Source organism: Polistes dominula, unplaced genomic scaffold, assembly GCF_049000335.1.
Source record: "Polistes dominula isolate Pdom_NZ unplaced genomic scaffold, Pdom_raw_medaka contig_73, whole genome shotgun sequence".
NCBI classification, from domain to species: domain Eukaryota; kingdom Metazoa; phylum Arthropoda; class Insecta; order Hymenoptera; family Vespidae; genus Polistes; species Polistes dominula.
Window position 1 is genome coordinate 4,381,736 of NW_028300951.1, and position 24,200 is coordinate 4,405,935.

The 24,200-nt window shown below is 28.0% G+C and overlaps 5 protein-coding genes across 5 annotated transcripts; 1 reads left to right on the forward strand and 4 right to left on the reverse strand.

The window, feature by feature from the left end:
- The first annotated feature begins 74 nt into the window (after positions 1–74).
- On the forward strand, positions 75–23,821 carry LOC107063843 (uncharacterized). The gene is made up of 13 exons (XM_089172013.1): positions 75–1,145; positions 1,321–1,490; positions 1,575–1,677; positions 1,786–2,081; positions 2,151–2,398; positions 2,491–2,839; positions 2,926–3,132; positions 3,383–3,640; positions 22,006–22,179; positions 22,261–22,479; positions 22,723–22,971; positions 23,070–23,315; positions 23,423–23,821. Exons 1-13 carry the CDS (start codon positions 836–838, stop codon positions 23,570–23,572), a joined length of 2,979 nt encoding a protein of 992 aa, XP_089028139.1. The 5' UTR covers positions 75–835; the 3' UTR covers positions 23,573–23,821.
- On the reverse strand, positions 7,625–8,974 carry LOC149032648 (uncharacterized). Its single transcript, XM_089172024.1, has 3 exons — positions 8,784–8,974; positions 8,505–8,707; positions 7,625–8,416 (listed from the first exon to the last, which is right to left on the reverse strand). The coding sequence occupies exons 1-3, from the start codon at positions 8,958–8,960 to the stop codon at positions 7,888–7,890; spliced, it is 909 nt and encodes a 302-aa protein (XP_089028150.1). The 5' UTR covers positions 8,961–8,974; the 3' UTR covers positions 7,625–7,887.
- LOC149032649 (uncharacterized) lies at positions 9,345–13,096 on the reverse strand. The gene is given in 7 exon segments (XM_089172345.1): positions 9,345–9,601; positions 9,603–9,642; positions 9,736–9,872; positions 9,991–10,093; positions 10,458–10,741; positions 11,315–11,402; positions 11,537–13,096. Coding segments are annotated over 7 exon segments (1,089 nt in total). The 5' UTR covers positions 11,731–13,096; the 3' UTR covers positions 9,345–9,358.
- Positions 13,172–16,550, reverse strand: LOC149032650 (uncharacterized). The gene is made up of 5 exons (XM_089172346.1): positions 15,205–16,550; positions 14,983–15,076; positions 14,483–14,590; positions 14,141–14,415; positions 13,172–13,776 (listed from the first exon to the last, which is right to left on the reverse strand). Exons 1-5 carry the CDS (start codon positions 15,405–15,407, stop codon positions 13,671–13,673), a joined length of 786 nt encoding a protein of 261 aa, XP_089028472.1. The 5' UTR covers positions 15,408–16,550; the 3' UTR covers positions 13,172–13,670.
- On the reverse strand, positions 16,652–18,728 carry LOC107063844 (odorant receptor 13a-like). The gene is made up of 7 exons (XM_089172025.1): positions 18,607–18,728; positions 18,079–18,196; positions 17,747–17,999; positions 17,491–17,613; positions 17,292–17,382; positions 17,091–17,227; positions 16,652–16,997 (listed from the first exon to the last, which is right to left on the reverse strand). The coding sequence occupies exons 1-7, from the start codon at positions 18,682–18,684 to the stop codon at positions 16,733–16,735; spliced, it is 1,065 nt and encodes a 354-aa protein (XP_089028151.1). The 5' UTR covers positions 18,685–18,728; the 3' UTR covers positions 16,652–16,732.
- Positions 23,822–24,200: the final 379 nt, after the last annotated feature.

A 24,200-nucleotide genomic window follows, 5' to 3' on the forward strand; every position in this document is an offset into this window, starting at 1 on the left:
CGCCATCAAGTTTATTACAAACTGGTTGAATTACAACGAGAAAGAGACGTTGAAATAATTGAATTGGAGTAAGGATGTTTAACTTTTATTTCATTAATATTCATAAATCAATACAAACACATTTATTTACGATAAGAATGAGAGAGATGCACGAAATATGATATTTAAACAATAAAGCCGAATAGAATTATATTTTTGTTAACATTCTTATGTTATTTATCATATACTTGATGCTGTCAAAAATGTTTAAAATCTGTCATTATGAATAATTTTATAACCGTATGGTCACGTGCAGTTCTTCGTAGAAGCCATAATTAAATATTCATTAAATTAATTCCCAATTGTAAAAATAATTTTGAAAATAATGGAATTTAATTCGTATATTGATTTAGTTTTTTTAAATAAAACTAAATGTTGAAGGTATAAATGTTACAGGTTAGTATGCAGTAATAACCAATGATTTTAGCGAAATGTTTCAGTTTAAATGATTACAAAATTCCTGACATTCGATATATTCATCAATATTTGATATCTTTTAAATAAGTTTAATGTAATACGAAGATTCTGATGCAAAACTAATTGTGTATCTAATTGTAAATAAAATATATTTTTTTTAATGTAAATAAAATAACTAATATTTATGTAATATTTTAAATAGAACCTAATTAAGAACAGAGAGTCGAGTCTTTAATAATTATTTATACAAATTGCAAGTTTAAATGTGATCTCTCTCTTAAAACATGTATCTTTTTAGAGAAGATAAATTAGTCTTTTAAAAGTTTTGAACAATGTAGTACGTTGACTCTGATGCAAATTAATTTCTACATCCTCGATAATGGTGGAAACAAGAAGAAAGGATGAAAAGGGAACGAAATTAAAGGACCCCCAAGATTACGAATGGAGTCCAGGAAAATTGGAACGAATCGTTAAAGCTAAAATATTGAAGGAGGATGATTCGAGTAGTTTGTTAGCAACATTTAGTTCCAATGGTTCTATGACAGAAACTTACATCGAACCAGGATGGCGTATCGAAGATATTTTGTTAGCAGCTAAAGTACTTGAAAATAAGGAAGAAAGTCAGCCTTTTTATTCCAACGAAGCTGAGATGAGACGCGTATTTGGACTTGTATACGATGTTTTACGATGTAAGTTATCTAATTAGAAAAACAAAGAAACAAAGAAGAAATCTTTTATTTATCCAATCTTTTGATCATTATTTTCTTTTGTACAAAATATTAGGAATATAATATTAAAAATTAGTATCCATCAATAATATTTTCTTTATAGGTATTAATTATTCTGTTATTTTCTTTTCTTTAGATAAAAATGTTCTGAATTACGTTCTGCAAGATATTGGATTCTGGTCGCGTAATCATGAATTAAAAAATCGTGAAAGGATCGTCTGGTTATTGCTGTACGATATGCAAGGAAGAAAGTTTTCCAGACGCGGTGATATCGTTACTATCAAGACACGAGACCGAATTTTTAAAGTATATATATATCATAAATAAATATCTATGAAATTGGTTAATCTCATTATTTTTTATTTTATTTTTTAAAACATCAATGTTTAGGCAATTGGTTTGAAAAACATCGAGAATGCTTTATTAGAAGTTAGGACACATTTAGCAGCCAGTATGTCTCGTTTGCGAATAGCTGAATCAGCACTTACACTTGGTAAATTAATATTAATATTAATCATAACAATCTATTCTAAGTTATGATAATAATTAGTTTATTTTAAAATATAAACGAACTTATTTATCTGAAAAATAATATAAATAGATAAGCTATTGCCGAAACATCTGCGCAGTGGCGAAGGTATTGTTTGGTCTGAAGAAAGTGCTATTGCTTCTGGTTGGATCAACACATCTAACGGTAGCATAAGTAAAAAAGAATTGATCAAGGAATTATCAAATAAAGTTCAATTAGAACTATGTGAAAATTGTGAAGTTGCTGAATTGGATGAGAATATTTATGTTTTCGATTCGTTTTGTCCAAAAGTAATTAACATACACGAGAAAGCACGCGAGAGGGTTGCTTGTTCCAGTCTCGTTCGTGAACATCGATTTATATTTTTGGTAAATATATTCTAATTATAATTATTCGACAAACTGATTAATTGATTCTTTATTATATATTTTTTATAGGAACGATCGTTATGTCTTGGAGCAGCTGCCATAGCTGAAGCTATGCGAATAGGTCGATTATGTGGTCCCGTAGTTTTAACTCATTCTATAGCACCACGTCATACGGGATATTTAGCGGAACTTTTATCAAGTATAGAAGGTGCTGGTAGACTTTTAGCCTTTGGCACAGGTGATCGTCGTTACGAATACGAAGATTATTTAAAAAAGCTTGGAATTACTTTACAACAATGTCGAGTATTTTCGGAAAAGTAATTCGCATTTGATGTGATCAACATTTTGTCGATTTTTTGAAAATTATTAAAAGAAAATTGATATATGTTATTTTGAATAATAATTTCAGATATATTTCTCCACCCCCATCGGTTGAAATAGATAGAGCTACTGTTGTTTTAGCTACACCACCATCCAGTTACATCGGAGTCAAGGATATTGTTGATCTCGTTGTTGCTCGTGGTGGTGATACCAAATTATTAGAATCATTAACTAATACCGACGATGAACTTTCCAAAACTCATGCCGTTTTAACCGAACAATTGACTACTTTGAAGTACGCTTTAACAAGACCAAACGTGCAATTTCTAATTTACGAAGTACATACTGTTTTACCGGCTGAAACAACTAAAATGGTACAGCAAGTTGTAGATTATGCTAATCAATTAGCTACGGAAAAATATATTCATGAATGTTTGGTAAGAATTTGTCGAATTTTATTTTAAATATTTAATAAATAACATCACGTTATTGATACTTTATAATAAGTCTTTAATTTAATTAGCCGAAGAAAAAAATTGTATTGAAAGAAAAACAAGGACAGAATAATATAACTAAAATGTCAACTAAGCAATTCTTACGAGGTAAAAATCATTCGAAGGATGAAGAACAATTTAAGGAAACTTCTATTACTGACTCCTGTCACGCAGACAAAGTAAATCAACACGAAGAGGACGAGATACTGTCTTCTAAGACATATTGTAATATCAATGTAAGACCTTGTCTTTTCTTTCTTAAAAATAATTTTTCTATTAAATATTATTTATTGAAATATTCATTAACATTTTGTTCTAATTGATTAAAACTTATATTGTTAGATACTTATTGGTAATGCACCTATTATTTTTTTATTTGACCACATAATTAATAAACCATAAATTTATATATTTATTTTAAATATTTAATTTTTTTTATTAAAACTTATATATATATTTATGATGTTTTATGTTCATATTATATAGGTACCGAAAAGTGATTTATTCGAAGTTCGAAGTTTCGACGAAATTTATGGTAGGAATAGTACTAAGATCTTAGAACCAGGATGTTTTATGGCTGTAATCAAGCGAAAAGAAATGATGCAGTTCGATTCTTTGTTTATGATCAAAGTAGCAGAATCTAAGGGCCTTTTTGGTGACACGAATAAGGAACAAAGTACGTCGAAACCGATCGTAACGGCAACCCAACCGATAATTGTACCTGCTCAGCGCGTTAAACGTAAGGTATGTTGACCTAAAAAAAAAGAATTAACTATATTACGTATTAAGTTACTAACCCTTAATAATTTGAAATGGAAAAAATTTGATATTGACTGGTAGAAGTTCGAAGGATGTTCGAATGATTCCTAGTTAATAATAAAAAAAAAAAAAGTAAAAATTAAAAGAAAAGTACGAAAGAAAACAAAATTCATATTTATATGTGTGTCACAGATCGACATCTATCGTTTAATGATGCCAACGCATTCTTCGATTCAACGACACGCAAGAAAATCGTGTTCTCGATTCATACGACATTTCATGCATTGTGAAAATTATTCTTCGTTACGAGCACGAAACATTAAAAAAAAGGACATTCGTCGATGGTGGAAAGAAGCTATAGAGTATTTCCTTCGTTCGGAACATGCGCAGATATCTTCGGAATTTCGCGCCATGCGAACCGATCCGTTCACACGTAGATTTCTTTATCCTTCGCGTAAAAGAAAGCTTGTTTTATCTAGATCAAAGAATGATCGTGATTTAATGACAGTTCCTAAGAAACGTAATATGCTTTTTTTCATGCGTTCTCATTTCTTTCGTAAAAGAAAATTACTTTCGTTGATATCATAATGATGAAATCATGTGTGCAGATCACACACGTTAGAAGTGAAATAATATGAGCCCTCGCTTCGTAGTATGCAATCATACACAAACACACACATATACAAAGGTTAGAAGCCAGGAGTGGGGACTACGAAGCACCTTACAAAGAGGAGACCGAGAATAGACGAAATTGTATAGCTATATTGTGTCTCATTCTCTCGCAGGCTGAATCTTATATGTTTATCTCTTTTTCTCTTCTTACTAACGTAGCCGTTCTTTTCGTTTCATCGAATTTATTTGTTTTGTTTATCGTTACCTGTCGCTTTTTCGTTGCATTTTTTTTTAACTCACTTCCATTTTAAGGAAATTTTCACTTCAAAAAAAAAAATTATTTATAATACACGAGAGGTAGCTTATATTTCCAATTCGTTTATTACCTAACCGGTAGTCCCTCAATAGCTCAAGCGGTAGAGACACACGCTTGACTCCCTTACGACTACCAGCATCGGCAGATCGAGTCCCCATGGTTCAGCTATACTTCGCTCGCCATAGCACTCATCTCCTCGTTACGACTTACCTAGCATCGGCAGATCGAGTCCCTCATGGTTACACACAGAGCTCTACAATTCGCTCGCCATGACACTCATCTCCTCATCAAAGCGTTAGCTCGTTACGCTGCATACACACACACTACATTGGTGCAAATAACGAGTATCATCAAAGCCTAACGGGCCAGGCCTCAGCAACAAAACAAGCGACGTTAACGATTCGTCCACAAAGGGAGGGGGGATGGCACCCACGTGCCATCCTTTTTTTTCCATTTAAAAAGATAACTTTAATTTCTATTTAACAACAAAATTGTCACATCAATTGTTTCGTTACTGAGGCCGGGCCGTTAGCTTCGATGATACTCGTTATTTGCACTAATGTAATGTGTAACATAATCTTTTTGATTAAATATACATTTTATAAATTTTAAACAATAGACGTCCGGTACGACTTGCGATATCCTTGCAAAACCTTTGGATTCCTTTCTTCGATCATTTCAAAAGTTTCAATCGATTGCTGAGATTTCAAAAAGTTTAAACGATAATAAAGGACAGGTGGAAAATTTGAAAGATAAACGAATATCCTCAACTTTTACTTACATTAAGGATAAAGCAATACCTCGCATATATCAAAAGGTAATAAAATTATATGAAATTTCCTTTCTAATTATTTTTACTTTCAATCAATCGTCGAAACAGGTCTCTAGTAAAGTGTTTTTATCAAACAACGTCAAAAGCAATACTTTACGACAGAGATCAATAAAACAAGGAAGATCCGATATATTCGATATTTTACAAGTATCAGAAAAAAATGTTATGGATGAATCGAATTTTTCTAATAACCAACATAATGCTGCTTTATCAAAAAAGTAAATTATATAATACAAAAATATACAGGGTAATTTACCAGCTCTTGCCACGTAAATAGCTGGTAAATTACCCTGTATATGCACGATAATACTTTTTGGATTGGTGAAATAAATATAAAAATGTCGAAATTTGAAATATTTTATATGGATTAATAAATATTAGAAGTTTTTATAATACAAATTCTAACGTTATATTTAATAGTATATTATATAATATTTTATGATATATTCCTTTCGTTACTAATGACTCAAATACGGGTCGTCCATGCAAAAATTCATGTATAATGAATTCATTTGTGCAATATCGTTTCAACACTTAAATCGTGTGTTGCATACAAAATATTGAAAATATCGACATAACTTATTTATTCATTTAACCATTTCAATATTGAACAATTTTTATCATCATAGGCAAGAAATTAGAAACAAGGAATCACAAAGATTTTTATCGAGCACTGCATTAAGAAAATCTGCATTGATTAGGGCAACCCAACGTACGTCTTTTGATAATGTTTTTATAAAACACGATAAACGGTATCAACAAACTTATACAAATCTTGAAAGAAGTTTTAAACGTTATCATCATTCGAATTCTATTAGAAATCTATGGCAAATTCCATTAAAAAGTCCTTTAGAAACTGTCCTTGAAGACATAACCGAAATTCCTTATTTTTCTCACGATAATACGATGTCACAACATAATTAATCGAATATTGAACATATTTTAAAATAATAATAGTAACACCAACAATAATATGTAGTTATAGATTGATATTATTTAAACAGAATATTGTTACTTCCGTAATATATAATTATTATAAGTAAAAATGCATATAAACAAACATATGCGTTATAATAAGTTGCTAAAAATATTTAGTTAAATAATACTTTTTGATTATCTAATTGTTTTTAAGTAGTATATTATAACTGTTGTCATTATATCATTTATAAATAAATAAATTCTAGGATTAGGATGCAATCGTTAATGAAATTGTTTTATTTTATAAGCTGAAAAAAGATTAGCTTTTATAATTTTTCGTTAAAGATTTTCCATAACTTATTCATGCTTAATTTCCTATTTAATGTATATAAATAATATAAAATAGTGATTTACTTGTTACGAAATAATCATTACTTAAATTAATATTAAAAGTACCAAAAATGAAATATAATAAATGGATTAATGAATAATTATTTTTTACTATATAATTTCGATTATAAATTGGAAAAAAAAGTGGGCTATATCATTAAGATATTGAGGCGATATTACATACACGATAAATGTGTATCAAGTACCATACAAAAAGGATCATAATAATTTCATAAATAAGTATATCAATTGACCAAGGAAAATAATTGTTGATAAAAAGGACAATATCGTATGCGAAATTTATCGAAGAGATTCTAAAAGTACAACAATCGATTGATGGTAAAAAAATATTCCATAAATATATGCAACATTTTATAATAAATACTATGATATTATTGCAAACAAAATTTCGAATAAGTTCATAAATTCGGCAACAGATGTTGTTAGTAGTACGAAGAAAAAGCATGGCGACGCATTGAATTCGCCATAATTGAATCTTATTATTAGAAAGAAAAATAAGAATAAGTATCAATGAACCAATTGTAAACTCATTTCGATGTCCTTTTTTGTGGATGATATTTTGTTGTTTATCTGGATAAAAATATTCGATCTCTGATATTAAATACTTCCATAATGTTGAACGATCGAAATCGATGATCTGACGATCGAGATCAAGTTCGGCCAATTTTTGAAGAGTTCTTTGAATTCTTTCTGATTCAGCACATCTTTTAAATTCGTCTGCCAAAGTTACGATCATTCCATCTTTGATTCGACATTTGCTTTGAAGAATCTTTAACATTGCGACGAGATCGTTTGTAATTTTGTTACTTTTATCTTCTTCATGCTTTTGTTGGATTATATTTCCATTGTTATTAACATCATACTGCTTGAAATAAGACGAAGTAAATGTACAGTTTGTTTCTTGCCTCATCGGATCAATCAAAATACATTTCCGATTTTTCAATAATTTCCTCAATATGTGGTTACGATTCTTTAATTTTTCCAATGCTTCTCGTAACTTGCCAATTCTACAATACTACAAATAAAAATAATACATAATATTGCAATAAGAAAAATGAAACATTGCACAAATATATTTTTTAATATTTATAGTTTCCGTTTCTTTTTTTTTTTGTGTGTGTTTTATTTTTTCCTGTGAAAAATTCATATTATCGTTACTTGACTAATTTCTGGCAATTCCAAACAAGTTGTATTGTTTAATAACAAGTCATCTTCCTGATCAATGTCGGAAAAAGAATAAATTTCTTCTTCGTGTCTTTTATAACAAGGAGGTTTGTTACCGTGTTTGTTACGAAGCGCACATAAATCACATCCGCAGGTACAAATCGATTGATTCGATAAATTTTCAATCGTTATTGATTCGGAATCAGATTTGCCTCCACCGCCTCTTTCTCTTTCTATTAATTCTTTCGTGTTAGTTTTGGTTGACCTATTAAAATGCAATTTTGGATCGATCGTCGATAACACAACAGTATCCTCCATATCATTGTCCTCGTAAAGCATACATAAATTATACAAATGAGATGACTCGCAATACCTAATTAGTTCATTTAAATTATTAAAATGATTATCATCAATTTCGTCTTCAATTGTAACGTTATCATCGATATAAGAGTTATCAATATCTTTTATTAAATGATCAAAGTCAAATGGTTCGTCATATTTATTACATCTATAAAACAATTTCAAAGAAAAATAGATATTATTGAATAAAAAAAATATAGAAAATATTGTTAGATATTATAAATGAATAATTATACCTCGAAATTAAATACTTGCAAACCGTATTACAATCATGTCGTGGAACGCTGTGTTGGCAACAGTCATCGCAGAAATTTGTACAATTATAAAATTCTTCGTTTTGCATGATCGATGATTTTGTAGAATCTTCAACGTTGTCTTCATCGTCTTTTCTTAAATCATTTTCCCAAACTGCACAACTGCAGGGTTTATCTTCACTATTCTGCGAGATTAGTTGTTAGAGTAGAAAATATCTATCATAAATTACAAGATAAAAAGAATTAATTGTGAAAAATAACCGTAGTTTTATAACGATTCTGTAGAGCTTCTCCTTTTTCAAATTTGTTCAAAAGACATTTGGCTTCTCGAGAAAGTATAATTCGTTCCTTTTGAAGATTACGTAAATCTGAACAAATTTTTCTACCCATGCTCTCCAACTTAGAAACTCTTTCTTTTATATCATAATCCAGGTTCATTTTGATATTTTGATGTTTTTTTCCTTTTTTTTAATTTTCTTTTATATTTAATTTTTTATGCAAAAAACATCTTTTCATATAAGTATTCCAAATAAGAGGTTAGTATAATTTTGAGGGGTTAACAAGCTAGAACAAATTTCAAATGTCCAAAAGTAAACTAAAACATGAAGTTGTTGTTTTTGCTATTTATAATAACTTCGTGTTATTTGTTCATATTTGTTTTTTGCACAATAATTATATTTGATTTCATTGTCTTTCAATTAAAACTCTTAATTAGGTACACATATTGATAAATATTGAAAATAAAAAAAAACTTTGGAAATATGCAAAGAAGATTATAATATAAATTTTTCAAAATAATTTTACTAATTAAATATAATGTGTATGTGTATGTATTATTAAATTTTTCCAAATTTTACTGCATTGATCGCAAAACAGTAAAGTATGAGATCGATGTACGAACGATCTTTAACAAAAAAGATCAAGTTAGAATTATAAAAAAACAACTTTTTTTTTAAATAAAATTTACAAAAAATAATCATTCTTACAGAACTAAATGTTTCCATTGATATGTTAAACATTTTAGCGGCAGTTAGCATACAAGGCACTCGTGATCTAATTAACATAAAATAAATTTTTTTTTCTTGTTGGTAGAGATGTTTGATACCATTTGAAATTTATTCTGTAACCGATGAAAATAAATTATAAAGTAAATATGCGAAACGATTTTAAAAAACATTGAATTTGAAAAAAGAAAAAAATCTGATCTACTCACAGATACTCATGCATTTGATTACTATGATCGATAAGTCGTTGACCATTCACACATTCAAATAAAATATGAATTAACGTCGTATAACAAACACACATTTGTTGAAAAAACTGTTTGGGTTCATTGACATTTAGAATGGCCTATATTCAAATAAAATTAATATAAATTACAACAATAATCACAAATATTTTAGAATAAGAAATGTTTTAGGGTGGTTGCTTATAATTGAAAAGTACTAATAAATGAAGAATATTTTCATTCCAAATATACCTGGAGACCAGTAACACTCATTCCAATCATGCTAAGTCCTGATTGAAGAAAAAATGATGTCGTGTAATATGATTCCAATAAATCGGCAAACCTTCATTAAAAAAACCAATAACTTAATAATATCAAATAATTATATCATTACCGCTTCTTAAATCTTATACAAATAATAATAATAGAACAAATATATAAAAATACAAACTCTATTGCCCTTTGATGACTACGAACGCATTTTGAAATTTTTTTATAATACTTATCATTTAATTTCGAAGAATTTAAATTTATTTCCGAGTCGTCATCATCGACTATATGACAAAGTTTATACCTACAACAATTATTATTCATTTTGTAAATGTTTTGTACATTTTTATGCAGTAAGGTATTCCATAATGTTAGTCTTAGTTAATAATAATTTTATAATCATACAGATTTTACGTATAGAATTTTAAGGATTCTACCCTAGAGCTCTAAATAATCCACAAGCGTGTTGGACAAATACCACTAACATAGTGTCCATCGTGGCAATCGTAAAAGCACAAATAAAAATAATCATGTACGAATGAATGATTATAAAATAATAATATTTTTGTGGATCGACAAAATATTCAACGTGATGTATAAATGGTCGTTCTGTCGTTCCATTCATGCTACTCAAAATAATAGATTTCAATGGTGGAATCATAAATTGTAGCATTGATATAAAAAAAGACCTATTGAAAAATAAAATATGCGTAAACATTATAAAAAGAAATTCTCTTTAACGAATAATTTCAAACTAATATTAATTACCTATATACACAATAGTAAATTTTCTTCCATATTTGGCATACTCTACCATAATTTTCATTTCACCATCTATAGCGAATAAAGAATAATCTGTTTGCATACGATTTAGAAGTATTTTCATCTGTAGTTAATAATTTTCCTATTTAGATAAGTAAAGTAGATTTATATATTTCAATATCATAAATATATAATAAAGATTTATATTTGCGAATATGTAGAATCTCTTAAGACTGGTATTACAAGCGAGAAGGGTTAATTCTTCATGATAAGCTAGATTGAAATGAGAAATGATTGAAAATAAAAAATGTTAAATGAGAAATATTCGTATAAAGCTTTGTAATGGAGAAAAGTAGGGTTTTAAAATTCTTCAAGGACGCATTATTAGTGTAAAATCACCACCTGTTCGCTACTTAATTAAAACGTTCAAATAAATTATATTAGCATATCTACTCACAATTATTTTATAAGTTACAAAAATGTGATTAAAAAATTGTTTTATTAACAAATTAATAATATCAATATTTCATACCTTTCTTCCTTGAATTGCATTATTAACAAATTTGATTATTGCAATAGAATCAGCAAAAAGTGGTGCCATGTCGTCTAGAATTATATTTCTATGCTTAAATGAAGTTACGATAGCGCATATCTAGAGTAAAGCATACAAGCATGTATAAAAAACCAATTGAATTAAAGTATTTATTAAAAATAACGTTAGTTATTTTCAATTAAATCTATCTCTTCGATTTACGCTATATATTCTCTTGGCAATAATATAAAAAAGAAAGAAAAAACTAACACCTTAGCTATAATTTGGGTTCCAGCCAATAAAAATAACGTCACCAAACCGATGTATTTAATTCTAGTCGATTGATAAGGCCATTGGCCCAATAAGGATAGCATGGCTTTATTTATCGCATAGTGACGACCGTCAAAGAAATCCATCACTTACATAGAATGTCAAGAATATACTAAAGATTAAAAAACCCTTTTCCTTCACTATTCTTCTCATAGTCACTCCAAACAGTTCGATAGTAGTATTTTCATTTACGATTCTCTTAGTAACATTAATAGCTAGAAAGGGATACGTCGATAATTATATACTTGCCTGCATTTACAGACTTTTCTATGATGAATAATAAAATTCTTTGATCATTTTCCTTTTAAGTGTAAAAGTAGACCTATCGTAAGTAAAATACTATATTATATCGTTTAGTTATCAATAATGTTTCAGTTTGCTAATGTGAGATAAAAATGCTTCGTTAAAGCATTTATTTAATCATTTTTATTATTTTGTAGTTAAAAATTAATTACGAACGTGTTGTGTACTATACATTTATTTATTTATTGATAAAGTTAAATATTATTTATGTTAGGTTCTTCTGTTTATTACTTAAGTTATTACTAAAGTGTAAGTTTCTTAAAACTAAATTCGAAATAAAAATGTTAATCAATTTTTCGTTTTAACTGAATTTTCTAAATTATTGAGTAAAGTTTTTATGAATGAATATATGTAGCTATACGTTAGAATTATAGCTTTCGTTATTACAACAAAGGAATGATATATCAGTAGTGATACACTACAAAGCATAGTATTAAGAAAAGTCCACTCTTTACAGTGCATATGATAATAGTCTTAACTCATTAACGATTCTCTTAGTATTGATTATAATTACAGTCATCATGTAAGGGAGAACTATTGATAACTGTAAAATTACATCCATTTATATGTTCATATATGGTCTAACGTCAGTAATACCATTCACAATCCTTTATCTTTTACCTTCAATAGAAGAAAGATAAAAGCTTTGACAAAGACAGTCAAATAATTTACAATTAAATCATAGATCTTAAGTATATTACTATCGGTATCGTTATAAAATCGATTTCTTTCATTATATCTACATATGCATAAATGTTTTCAAAGAATAATTATTTGCACATTGCTTGTCATTCTTATTATTTGAACATATTTGCTTTATGCAAGATAATTATTAGTTCTTCAAATTTAATCTAATGCTATACAAATGTCTATCATATGGTTTTAATTTATCAAAAATTGTAAAATTTTTACTAACAATAAATATTATTATAATTTTTTTATTTCATTGTCGATCCATTAAAACTCTTAATTAAGTATACATATTGATAAATATAGAAAATAAAAATAAACTTTGGAGGTATGCAAAGAAGATTATACTATAAATTTTTGAAAATATTTTTACTAATTAAATATAATTTATATGTGTAGAGGTATTATTATATTTTTCCAAATTTTACTGCATTGATCGCAATACAGTAAAGTATGAGATCGATGTACTAACGATCTTTAACAAAAAAGATCAAGTTAGAATTATAAAAAAACAATTTTTTTTTATATAAAATTTACAAAGAATAATCATTCTTACAGAACTAAATGTTTCCATTGATATGTTAAACATTTTAGCGGTAGTTAGCATACAAGGTACTCGTGATCTAATTAACATAAAATAAATTTCTTTTCTTGTTGGTAGAGATGTTTGATACCATTTGAAATTTATTCTGTAACCAATGAAAATAAAATATAAAGTAAATATGCGAAACGATTTTAAAAAACATTGAATTTGAAAACAGAAAAAAATCAGATCTACTCACAGATACTCATGCATTTGATTACTATGATCGATAAGTCGTTGACCATTTACACATTCAAATAAAATAAGAATTAATGTCGTATAACAAACACACATTTGTTGAAAAAACTGTTTGGGTTCATTGACATTTAGAATGGCCTATATTCAAATAAAATTAATATAAATTACAACAATAATCACAAATATTTTAGAATAAGAAATGTTTTAGGGTGGTTGCTTATAATTGAAAAGTACTAATAAATGAAGAATATTTTATTCCAAATATACCTGGAGACCAGTAACACTCATTCCAATCATGCTAAGTCCTGATTGAAGAAAAAATGATGTCGTGTAATATGATTCCAATAAATCGGCAAACCTTCATTAAAAAAACCAATAACTTAATAACATCAAATAATTATATCATTACCGCTTCTTAAATCTTATACAAATAATAATAATAGAACAAATATATAAAAATACAAACTCTATTGCCTTTTGATGTCTACGAACGCATTCTGAAATATTTTTATAATACTTATCATTTAATTTCGAAGAATTTAAATTTATTTCCGAGTCGTCATCATCGACTATATGACAAAGTTTATACCTACAACAATTATTATTCATTTTGTAAATGTTTTGTACATTTTTATGCAGTAAGGTATTCCATAATGTTAGTCTTAGTTAATAATAATTTTATAATCATACAGATTTTACGTATAGAATTTTAAGGATTCTACCCTAGAGCTCTAAATAATCCACAAGCATGTTGAACAAATACCACGAACATAGTGTCCATTGTGGCAATCGTAAAAGCACAAATAAAAATAATCATGTACGAATGAATGATTATAAAATAATAATATTTTTGTGGATCGACAAAATATTCAACGTGATGTATAAATGGTCGTTCTGTCGTTCCATTCATGCTACTCAAAATAATAGATTTCAATGGTGGAATCATAAATTGTAGCATTGATATAAATAAAAAACCTATTGAAAAATACAATATGCGTAAAAATTATAATAAGAAATTTTCTGAAACGGATAATCTCAAGGTAATATTAATTACCTGTGTACACAATAGTAAATTTTCTACCATATTTAGCATACTCTACCATTATTTCCTTTTCACCATCTGTAGTAAATAAAGAATAATCTGTTTGCATACGATTTAGAAGTATTTTCATCTGTAGTTAATAATTTCCATATTTAGATAAGTAAAGTAGATTTGTATATTTTAGTATCATAAATATTTAATAGAGATTTATATTTGTAAATATATAAAATCTCTTAAGACTGGTGTTACAAGCGAGAAGGGGTAATTTTACATGATGAATTACGTTGAACATGTGAAATGAAAATTATTCGTATAAAGCTTTGTATTAGAGAAAAATAAGTTTTAAAATTCGTCAAGCACACAATTTTTATGTAGAATCACCTTCTGTTCGCTACTTAATTAAAACGTTCAGATAAATAATTTTGGTTAATAACCAATCTACTTACAATTATTTCATTAGGTTACAAAAATTTGATAAAAAGTTTGTTTTATTAACAAGATAATAACATAAATGTTACATACCTTTTCTCCTTGAATTGCATTATTAACAAATTTAATTATTGCAAGGAAATCAGCAAAAAGTGGTGCCATGTTGTCTAGAATTTTATTTCTATGCCTAAATGAAGTTACGATAGCGCATATCTGGAGTAAAGAATACAAGAATGCATAAAAAACCAATTGAATCAAAATATTTATTAAAAATAACGTTAGTTATTTTTAATTAAATCTATCTCTCCGATTTACGTTATATATTCTCTTGGCAATAATATAAAAAAGAAAGAAAAAACTAACACCTTAGCTATAATTTGGGTTCCAGCCAATAAAAATAACGTCACCAAACCGATGTATTTAATTCTAGTCGATTGATAAGGCCATTGGCCCAATAAGGATAGCATGGCTTTATTTATCGCATAGTGACGACCGTCAAAGAAATCCATCACTTTCATAGAATGTCAAGAATATACTAAAAATTAAAAAACCCTTTTCCTTGACTATTCTTCTCATAGTCACTCCAAACAGTTCAATAGTAGTATTTTCATTAACGATTCTCTTAGTAACATTAATAGCTAGAAAGGGATACGTCGATAATTATATACTTGCCTGCATTTACAGACTTTTCTATGATGAATAATAAAATTCTTTGATCATTTTCCTTTTAAGTGTAAAAGTAGACCTATCGTAAGTAAAATACTATATTATATCGTTTAGTTATCAATAATGTTTCAGTTTACTAATGTGAGATAAAAATGCTTCGTTAAAGCATTTATTTAATCATTTTTATTATTTTGTGTTTAAAAAATTAATTACCAACGTGTTGTGTACTATACATTTACTTATTTATTGATAAACTTAAATATTAATTATCTTAGGTTCTTCTGTTTATTTTACTTAAGTTATTACTAAAATGTAAGTTTCTTAAAACTAAATTCGAAATAAAAATGTTAATCAATTTTTCGTTTAAACTGAATTTTCTAAATTATTGCGTAAAGTTTTTATGAATGAATATATGTAGCTATACGTTAGCATTATAGCTTTCGTTATTACAACAAAGGAATGATATATCAGTAGTGATACACTACAAAGCATAGTATTAAGAAAAGTCCACTCTTTACAGTGCATATGATAATAGTCTTAACTCATTAACGATTCTCTTAGTATTGATTATAATTACAGTCATCATGTAAGGGAGAACTATTGATAACTGTAAAATTATATCCATTTATATGTTCATATATGGTCTAACGTCAGTAATACCATCCACAATCCTTTATCTTTTACCTTCAATAGAAGAAAGATAAAAGCTTTGACAAAGACAGTCATATAATTTACATTTAAATCATAGATCTTAAGTATATTACTATCGGTATCGTTATAAAATCGATTTCTTTCATTATATCTACATATGCATAAATGTTTTCCAAAGATAATTATTTGCACATTGCTTGTCATTCTTATTATTTGTTCATATTTGCTTTATGCAAGATAATTATTAGTTCTTCAAATTTAATCTAATGCTATACAAATGTCTATCATATGGTTTTAATTTATCAAAAATTGTAAAATTTTTACTAACAATAAATATTATTATAATTTTTTTATTTCATTGTCGATCCATTAAAACTCTTAATTAAGTATACATATTGATAAATATAGAAAATAAAAATAAACTTTGGAGGTATGCAAAGAAGATTATACTATAAATTTTTGAAAATATTTTTACTAATTAAATATAATTTATATGTGTAGAGGTATTATTATATTTTTCCAAATTTTACTGCATTGATCGCAATACAGTAAAGTATGAGATGGATGTACTAACGATCTTTAACAAAAAAGATCTAGTTAGAATTATAAAAAAACAATTTTTTTTTATATAAAATTTACAAAGAATAATCATTCTTACAGAACTAAATGTTTCCATTGATAAGTTAAACATTTTAGCGGTAGTTAGCATACAAGGTACTCGTGATCTAATTAACATAAAATAAATTTCTTTTCTTGTTTGTAGAGATGTTTGATACCATTTGAAATTTATTCTGTAACCGATGAAAATAAATTATAAAGTAAATATGCGAAACGATTTTAAAAAACATTGAATTTGAAAAAAGAGAAAAATCGGATCTACTCACAGATACTCATGCATTTGAGAACTATGATCGATAAGTCGTTGACCATTCACACATGCAAATAAAATACGAATTAATGTCGTATAACAAATACACATTTGTTGAAAAAACTGTTTGGTTTCATTGACATTTAGAATGGCCTATATTCAAATAAAATTAATATAAATTACTAATTGATGCAGAATATTTTTACTGTAAATATACCTGGAAACTAGTAACACTCATTGCAATCATGCTAAGTCCTGATTGAAGAAAAAATGATGTCGTGTAATATGATTCCAATAAATCAGCAAACCTTCATTAAAAAAATCAATAACTTAATAACATCAAATAATTATATCATTACCGCTTCTTTAATCTTATACAAATAATAATAATAGAACAAATATATAAAAATACAAACTCTATTGCCTTTTGATGTCTACGAACGCATTCTGAAATATTTTTATAATACTTATCATTTAATTTCGAAGAATTTAAATTTATTTCCGAGTCGTCATCATCGACTATATGACAAAGTTTATACCTACAACAATTATTATTCATTTTCTAAATGTTTTGTACATTTTTATGCAGTAAGGTATTGCATAATGTTAGTCTTAGTTAATAATAATTTTATAATCATACAGATTTTACGTATAGAATTTTAAGGATTCTACCCTAGAGCTCTAAATAATCCACAAGCGTGTTGCACAAATACCACGAACATAGTGTCCATCGTGGCAATCGTAAAAGCACAAATAAAAATAATCATGTACGAATGAATGATTATAAAATAATAATATTTTTGTGGATCGACAAAATATTCAACGTGATGTATAAATGGTCGTTCTGTCGTTCCGTTCATGCTACTCAAAATAATAGATTTTAATGGTGGAATCATAAAATGTAGCATTGATATAAATAAAAAACCTATGGAAAAATACAATATGCGTAAACATTATAAAAAGTAATTTTCTTAAACGGATAATCTCAAAGTAATATTAATTACCTATGTACACAATAGTAAATTTTCTTCCATTTTTGGCATACTCTACCATTATTTCCTTTTCACCATCTTTAGTAAATAAAGAATAATCTGTTTGCATACGATTTAGAAGTATTTTCATCTGTAGTTAATAATTTTCATATTTAGATAAATAAAGTAAATTTATATATTTCAATATCATAAATAAATAATAGTGATTTATATTTGTGAATATGTAGAATTTCCTAAAACTGATGTTACAAGCGAGAAGGGTTAACTATACATGATAAACTAGATTGAAATGAGAAATGATTGAAGATTAAAAGTGTGAAATAAAAAATATTTGTATAAAGCTTTGTAATGGAGAAAAATAAGGTTAAAAAATTCGTCAAGGACGCATTTTTAGTGTAGAATCACCTCCTGTTCACTACTTAATTAAAACGTTCAAATAAATTATATTAACAAATCTACTCACAATTATTTTATTAGGTTACAAAAAATATGTTTAAAAAATTCTTTTATTAACAAGATAATAACATAAATATTATATACCTTTTTTCCTTGCATTGCATTAGTAAGAAATCTGATCATTGCTTGAGAATCGGCAAAAAGTGGTGCCACGTCTTTCATAGTTATATTTCCATACGATACGATAGCGCATATCTAGAGTAAAGCATACAAGGATGTATAAAAAACCAATTGAATTGAAGTATTTATCAAAAATATCGTTAGTTATTTTCAATTAAGGGGACCTTCTACTCTGCAATTTTAAAAAAATTTTTTTTTTTTTTTTTTTACATTTTTCGAATGTATATATATGTAGAAATATTGTGTTAAAATTTCAAAAAGATCCGATGTCTCTAACTACATTTTTTTGCTGCCTGAACGTTACTATCTCGGACCGCTCTCCTGAGCGTTTGGCGCGCACGGTTCTTATATCAGCTACGGAAACTCCAAGACTTTTAAAATGCTGCTTTATTATCATCCATACGGTAAAGATTTCATTGTTAAAAAGTTGAAGTGTATTTTGCATGTGACAAAACATATTTTTAAGCGCGCTTCTAAGGCAAGAAAAGCTCTCATACAAAAGAAGAAAATTTAAAAGAAAAACGCCGAACCGCCAAAAAAAAAATAAGAACTGTAGCAAAAACAGTAGTGAAGAGAAAAATGACTGTTGTGAAAAAAGTTCCTGAAGTAAAAACTAAAAATTTACAATCAAATTGATGAAAGCACTCTCAGAGATCTACGGCTTAGCAGTCAGAAGAAATTTGATTTCTTCATAGGATATGCGTAACGAGATTTGGGCAGGATACTACCACAAAATTTCGACTGATGCCAAGCCGAAGCATTCTAAGTGTTTCATCGACTGGTGAAAGTACCTCAAATCTAAGGCACATCGCACCTAAACACGTGTTTAACGGCAAAAAAGTTGTTGAAATTGCGTGCAAAGATTCAGCATGTATCTTCAACAAAGGATTTCGAACAGTGATGAAGATAATGGAAACGATGGGCATGAAACTAGGGCCAGGAGCGATCGACTTTGCTAAAAGACGCGACGACCGACGTATCGAATCTGCGAACCGTCGAAGCTCTGAGTGCTCAAAAAATGCTAGATCAAAGTGGAAGAAGGCAAGACTGGAAGAAATTGAAGAATATGAACAAGAAGAAGGTCTATTGTACGGTCCAGGCGTCGCAGATTAAGTTTAGGTAAGAATTTTTAACGATTTTGAGTAAAAAAAAACTTTAAACGCATTTATCTCCAAACTATGTTTTGAAACACTAGCTCCATCGTATCTCACGAACCAGTAAACCGATTCTTATAAAATTTAATCCACATATTCTACACATGAGCTGTAACAAAGTGACGGAGAGTTTTTTCTTATATTTTAATTTTTACTATTTATTTTTAGTCAAAAACAATGAAAAAAAAGAACAAATTTACGTTTTTTTTGTAATTTGTCAACCATTTTTTTATTTATTGATAAAATTTTTATATAAAACTGTCACTTTGTAGCTGAAGTCATACAGAATATAAAACCATTTTACTTTTATGTTTCAGGTAAGCCATTCTCAAGTTCTGATAGAGCTACCAAAGCACTAAAGTTTTAAGGTGTTTTTTTATACTACTGTTTTTGCAATAAAAAATTAATTAAAATGAAAAAATAAAAATTCATTTATATAGTTTAAGACTCAATTTAACAAACCCAACAACTTTTATATCGATATCTTTTATAGTTTTCTTGGAAAAAATTCGCGAAAATAGCCTTTTTTTTAGGTGCTCAGAGTAGAAGGTCCCCTTAAATCTATCTCTCCGATCTACGTTATATATTCTCTTGACAATAATATAAAAAAGAAAGAAAAAACTAACACCTTTGCTATTATTTGGGTTCCAGCTAATAAAAATACCATCACCAAACCGATGTATTTAATTCTAGTCGATTGATAAGGCCATTGGCCCAATAAGGATAGCATGGCTTTATTTATCACATAGTTACGACCGTCAAAGAAATCCATCACTTTCATAGAATGTCAAGAATATACTAAAAATTAAAAAACCCTTTTCCTTGACTATTCTTCTCATAGTCACTCCAAACAGTTCGATAGTAGTATTTTCATTTACGATTCTCTTAGAAACATTAATAGCTAGAAAGGGATACGTCGATAATTATATACTTGCCTGCATTTACAGACTTTTCTATGATGAATAATAAAATTCTTTGATCATTTTCCTTTTAAGTGTAAAAGTAGACCTATCGTAAGTAAAATACTATATTATATCGTTTAGTTATCAATAATGTTTCAGTTTACTAATGTGAGATAAAAATGCTTCGTTAAAGCATTTATTTAATCATTTTTATTATTTTGTGTTTAAAAAATTAATTACCAACGTGTTGTGTACTATACATTTACTTATTTATTGATAAACTTAAATATTAATTATCTTAGGTTCTTCTGTTTATTTTACTTAAGTTATTACTAAAATGTAAGTTTCTTATAATTAAATTCGAAATAAAAATGTTAATCAATTTTTCGTTTAAACTGAATTTTCTAAATTATTGCGTAAAGTTTTTATGAATGAATATATGTAGCTATACGTTAGCATTATAGCTTTCGGTATTACAACAAAGGAATGATATATCAGTAGTGATACACTACAAAGCATAGTATTAAGAAAAGTCCACTCTTTACAGTGCATATGATAATAGTCTTAACTCATTAACGATTCTCTTAGTATTGATTATAATTACAGTCATCATGTAAGGGAGAACTATTGATAACTGTAAAATTCCATCTATTCATATGTTCATATATGGTCTAACGTCAGTAATACCATCCACAATCCTTTATCTTTTACTTTCAATAGAAGAAAGACAAAAGCTTTGACAAAGACAGTCAAATAATCTATAATTAAATCATAGATCTTAAATATATTACTATCGGTATCGTTATAAAATCGATTTCTTTCGATATATCTACATATCCATAAATGTTTTCAGAGGATAATTATTTGCACATTGCTTCTCCTTCTTATTATTACTATAATTATTATTAATTTTTTTTGTTTAATAAATTAATTTTCTACCATTTCAAATGAAAGAAGATTTTAATTTTATTAAAAACGGTATTGAGATATATTTTTAACAATATTATAAATTAATTAAAGATAAATATGTATCGTGTTAAAAATATACATTTACTTCTAAACAAACCATGGATGACCCTATTGTTCAATCGTGACATGGCAAAAGAAGCGACTGTAGAAATGGTAAAATTACGTCATTGATCAGATAATAAATTCAATAAAAACTTCATCTTACGAGTTAACACATAGGTCAAGGGGTGTTCCTCGAGATCTCGACATTGTGATTTGGATTGATAACGTCGATGGATGTATCCCATCGATAACAGTTGATTCATTTAATTAACGAAGATCCTCTTGCCCATTTACAGACTTATGATCTGTATAGATTAGAGAAAGGACCACCGCAAAAGGTAACCTTGCACGATGAAGATGCAACTTTTGCTTTGAAAACAATGAATTATATACGAAGAATGGAAGCTAAAGCTGCTGAAATGTACAGATCACGATTGATCAATGGATTTTGTCATTTGTACGCAGGTCAAGTGAGTCCGAGAAACAATCAAATTCTGTGATATTATATGATTCAAAATATATCTAATTAATGCAATAAAAAATATTTTTAGGAAGCTGTAGCAGTTGGCTGCAAAATGGCTTTAAAAGAAAACGATATTCTGATAACGGGTTATCGCTGTCATGGTTTCGCAGTGGTTTTTGGTGCATCTGCTCGTACAGTTCTCGCTGAATTAATGGGGCGTAAAACTGGTACTGCTAAAGGCAAAGGTGGATCGATGCATATGTATGCACCTAAATTTTATGGGGGTGAAGGGATCGTCGGTGGACAGGTGAATAATAGGCTAGTAAACAAATATTATTATTATTTAATATTATATTTTGATTTGTCTCAATTTGAAACATTTTTTTGTACAACTATTCCTTTCAATTAATTTATTTTCGAGAAGTGCATTTCAAAGATTTATTCCAATTAGTTCGTCAAACGTAATTAGACTTCATAGTCAATAACTATTAATTATTTCTTAGTTTTTTATAAGAAAATCCTAACGAACATATTTTATGTATAAAAAAAGATACCGATAGGTACAGGCCTCGCATTTGCCCATAAATACAACGGCATCGACGGAGTATCCATTTCGTTATACGGTGATGGTGCAGCCTGTCAAGGTCAAATATTTGAGGCATGGAACATATCAAAATTATGGAATCTTCCTGCTGTCTATATCTGTGAAAATAATCAATATGCAATGGGTACATCGATCCATCGTCATTCAGCTAATACAAAGTTCTATACTCGTGGTGACTTAATACCTGGTATAAAAGTAATCATCCAACCCATTGATCTCCTATACATTAATATTATAATGATGGGATCTAAAGGAATCAAGATCAAAGTTAAGATAATTAATTGTCTAAATAGGTCGATGGAATGAAAGTTATTGACGTTCGAGAAGCTATAATATTTGCGAGAGATTATGCAATTCGTAATGGTCCAATTATCTTAGAAGTAGATACTTATCGTTATTATGGACATAGCATGAGCGATTCTGGTGTTGGATATCGTTCCAGAGATGAAATTAAATCCGTACAAATCGAACAAGATCCTATCTTGCTTTTCAACAAACTTCTCGTTGATAACGGACTTAAAACCCAACAAGAAGTAGACGTAAATATTCTAACATAAATACACTAAAATTGTATAACATTTATTTTTGATTTCTTTTTTCTTTTTTATCAATTGAATATATTCTAATATAATATTCTTATTACAAGGAAATACGAAAAACAATTTATAAGGAAGTGGACGCTGAGGCGGAATTAGCAAAAACCGATCCATGGCCAGAATTAACCGAAATTGGAAACAAAGTATATTCTAAACCATTGGAAAAATTTAGAGGCAAAGCACCTTGGGAAATTCATTAATGATCATTTTTTCAACAAAAATAGAAAAAGTATTAAAAAAAATATATTTTTATATTTTATTTAAATACAAACTATATTATTACGTACCCTTTAATATTAAGATAAGGAATTAAAATTTGTTCTTTGAAATTTATATATCAAGAGGTGTACTCATCAAATAAAAAATAATGATGATCACTGAAATATGTACATAATTATGATTTTTTTTTTTTTTTTGTAAATCTTTGATTTTAAAGATATAAAAAAATAATAATAATAATAATAATAATAAAAAGAAAAAAAATTTGAGGTCTAATTTGAAAATACTGAGAGACAAATATCATCTTTTTACTACGGCAATTAATCAGAATTGGAATCAATTAACGCGTCTCTCTATTTCTCTCTCTCTCTCTCTCTCTCTCTTTCATAATAAGTTAGTTGAAGTTAGGAAGCTCGAAGGCAGTGGCAACGACATTGTCGTCTTCGTTCTCGTCACTCGTCATTCTCGTTGAAAATGATTGTGGCATAAAGAGTAGAAGAACGCGCCTAAGTTCTGAGTCAGCTCGTTAAAGGAGGACTCGTACAAGAAGATCACAGGAAAAGTTAAGGCGTGTAAAATATTAGAGGAAAAAGAGTGATAAAGATAGAG

Bases quoted from the DNA above. Each gene is read 5' to 3' on its own strand.
- LOC107063843 (XM_089172013.1), top strand. From the start codon at position 836: ATGGTGGAAACAAGAAGAAAGGATGAAAAGGGAACGAAATTAAAGGAC. The intron at 22,480-22,722 runs GTGAATAATAGG...GTATAAAAAAAG, and splicing joins AAGGGATCGTCGGTGGACAG to ATACCGATAGGTACAGGCCT. The intron at 22,972-23,069 runs GTAATCATCCAA...TTGTCTAAATAG, and splicing joins ACTTAATACCTGGTATAAAA to GTCGATGGAATGAAAGTTAT.
- LOC149032648 (XM_089172024.1), bottom strand. From the start codon at position 8,960: ATGAACCTGGATTATGATATAAAAGAAAGAGTTTCTAAGTTGGAGAGC. The intron at 8,708-8,783 runs GTTATTTTTCAC...CTAATCTCGCAG, and splicing joins AGAATCGTTATAAAACTACG to AATAGTGAAGATAAACCCTG. The intron at 8,417-8,504 runs GTATAATTATTC...ATTGTTTTATAG, and splicing joins TGCAAGTATTTAATTTCGAG to ATGTAATAAATATGACGAAC.
- LOC149032650 (XM_089172346.1), bottom strand. From the start codon at position 15,407: ATGAAAGTGATGGATTTCTTTGACGGTCGTCACTATGCGATAAATAAA. The intron at 14,416-14,482 runs GTGTACACAGGT...TTATAATTTTTA, and splicing joins ATGGTAGAAAATTTACTATT to CGCATATTGTATTTTTCAAT. The intron at 13,777-14,140 runs GTAGAATCCTTA...TTTTTAATGAAG, and splicing joins GGATTATTTAGAGCTCTAGG to GTTTGCCGATTTATTGGAAT.
- LOC107063844 (XM_089172025.1), bottom strand. From the start codon at position 18,684: ATGAAAGACGTGGCACCACTTTTTGCCGATTCTCAAGCAATGATCAGA. The intron at 17,228-17,291 runs GTATATTTACAG...ATTTGAATATAG, and splicing joins TGAGTGTTACTAGTTTCCAG to GCCATTCTAAATGTCAATGA. The intron at 16,998-17,090 runs GTGAGTAGATCC...CATCGGTTACAG, and splicing joins TCTCAAATGCATGAGTATCT to AATAAATTTCAAATGGTATC.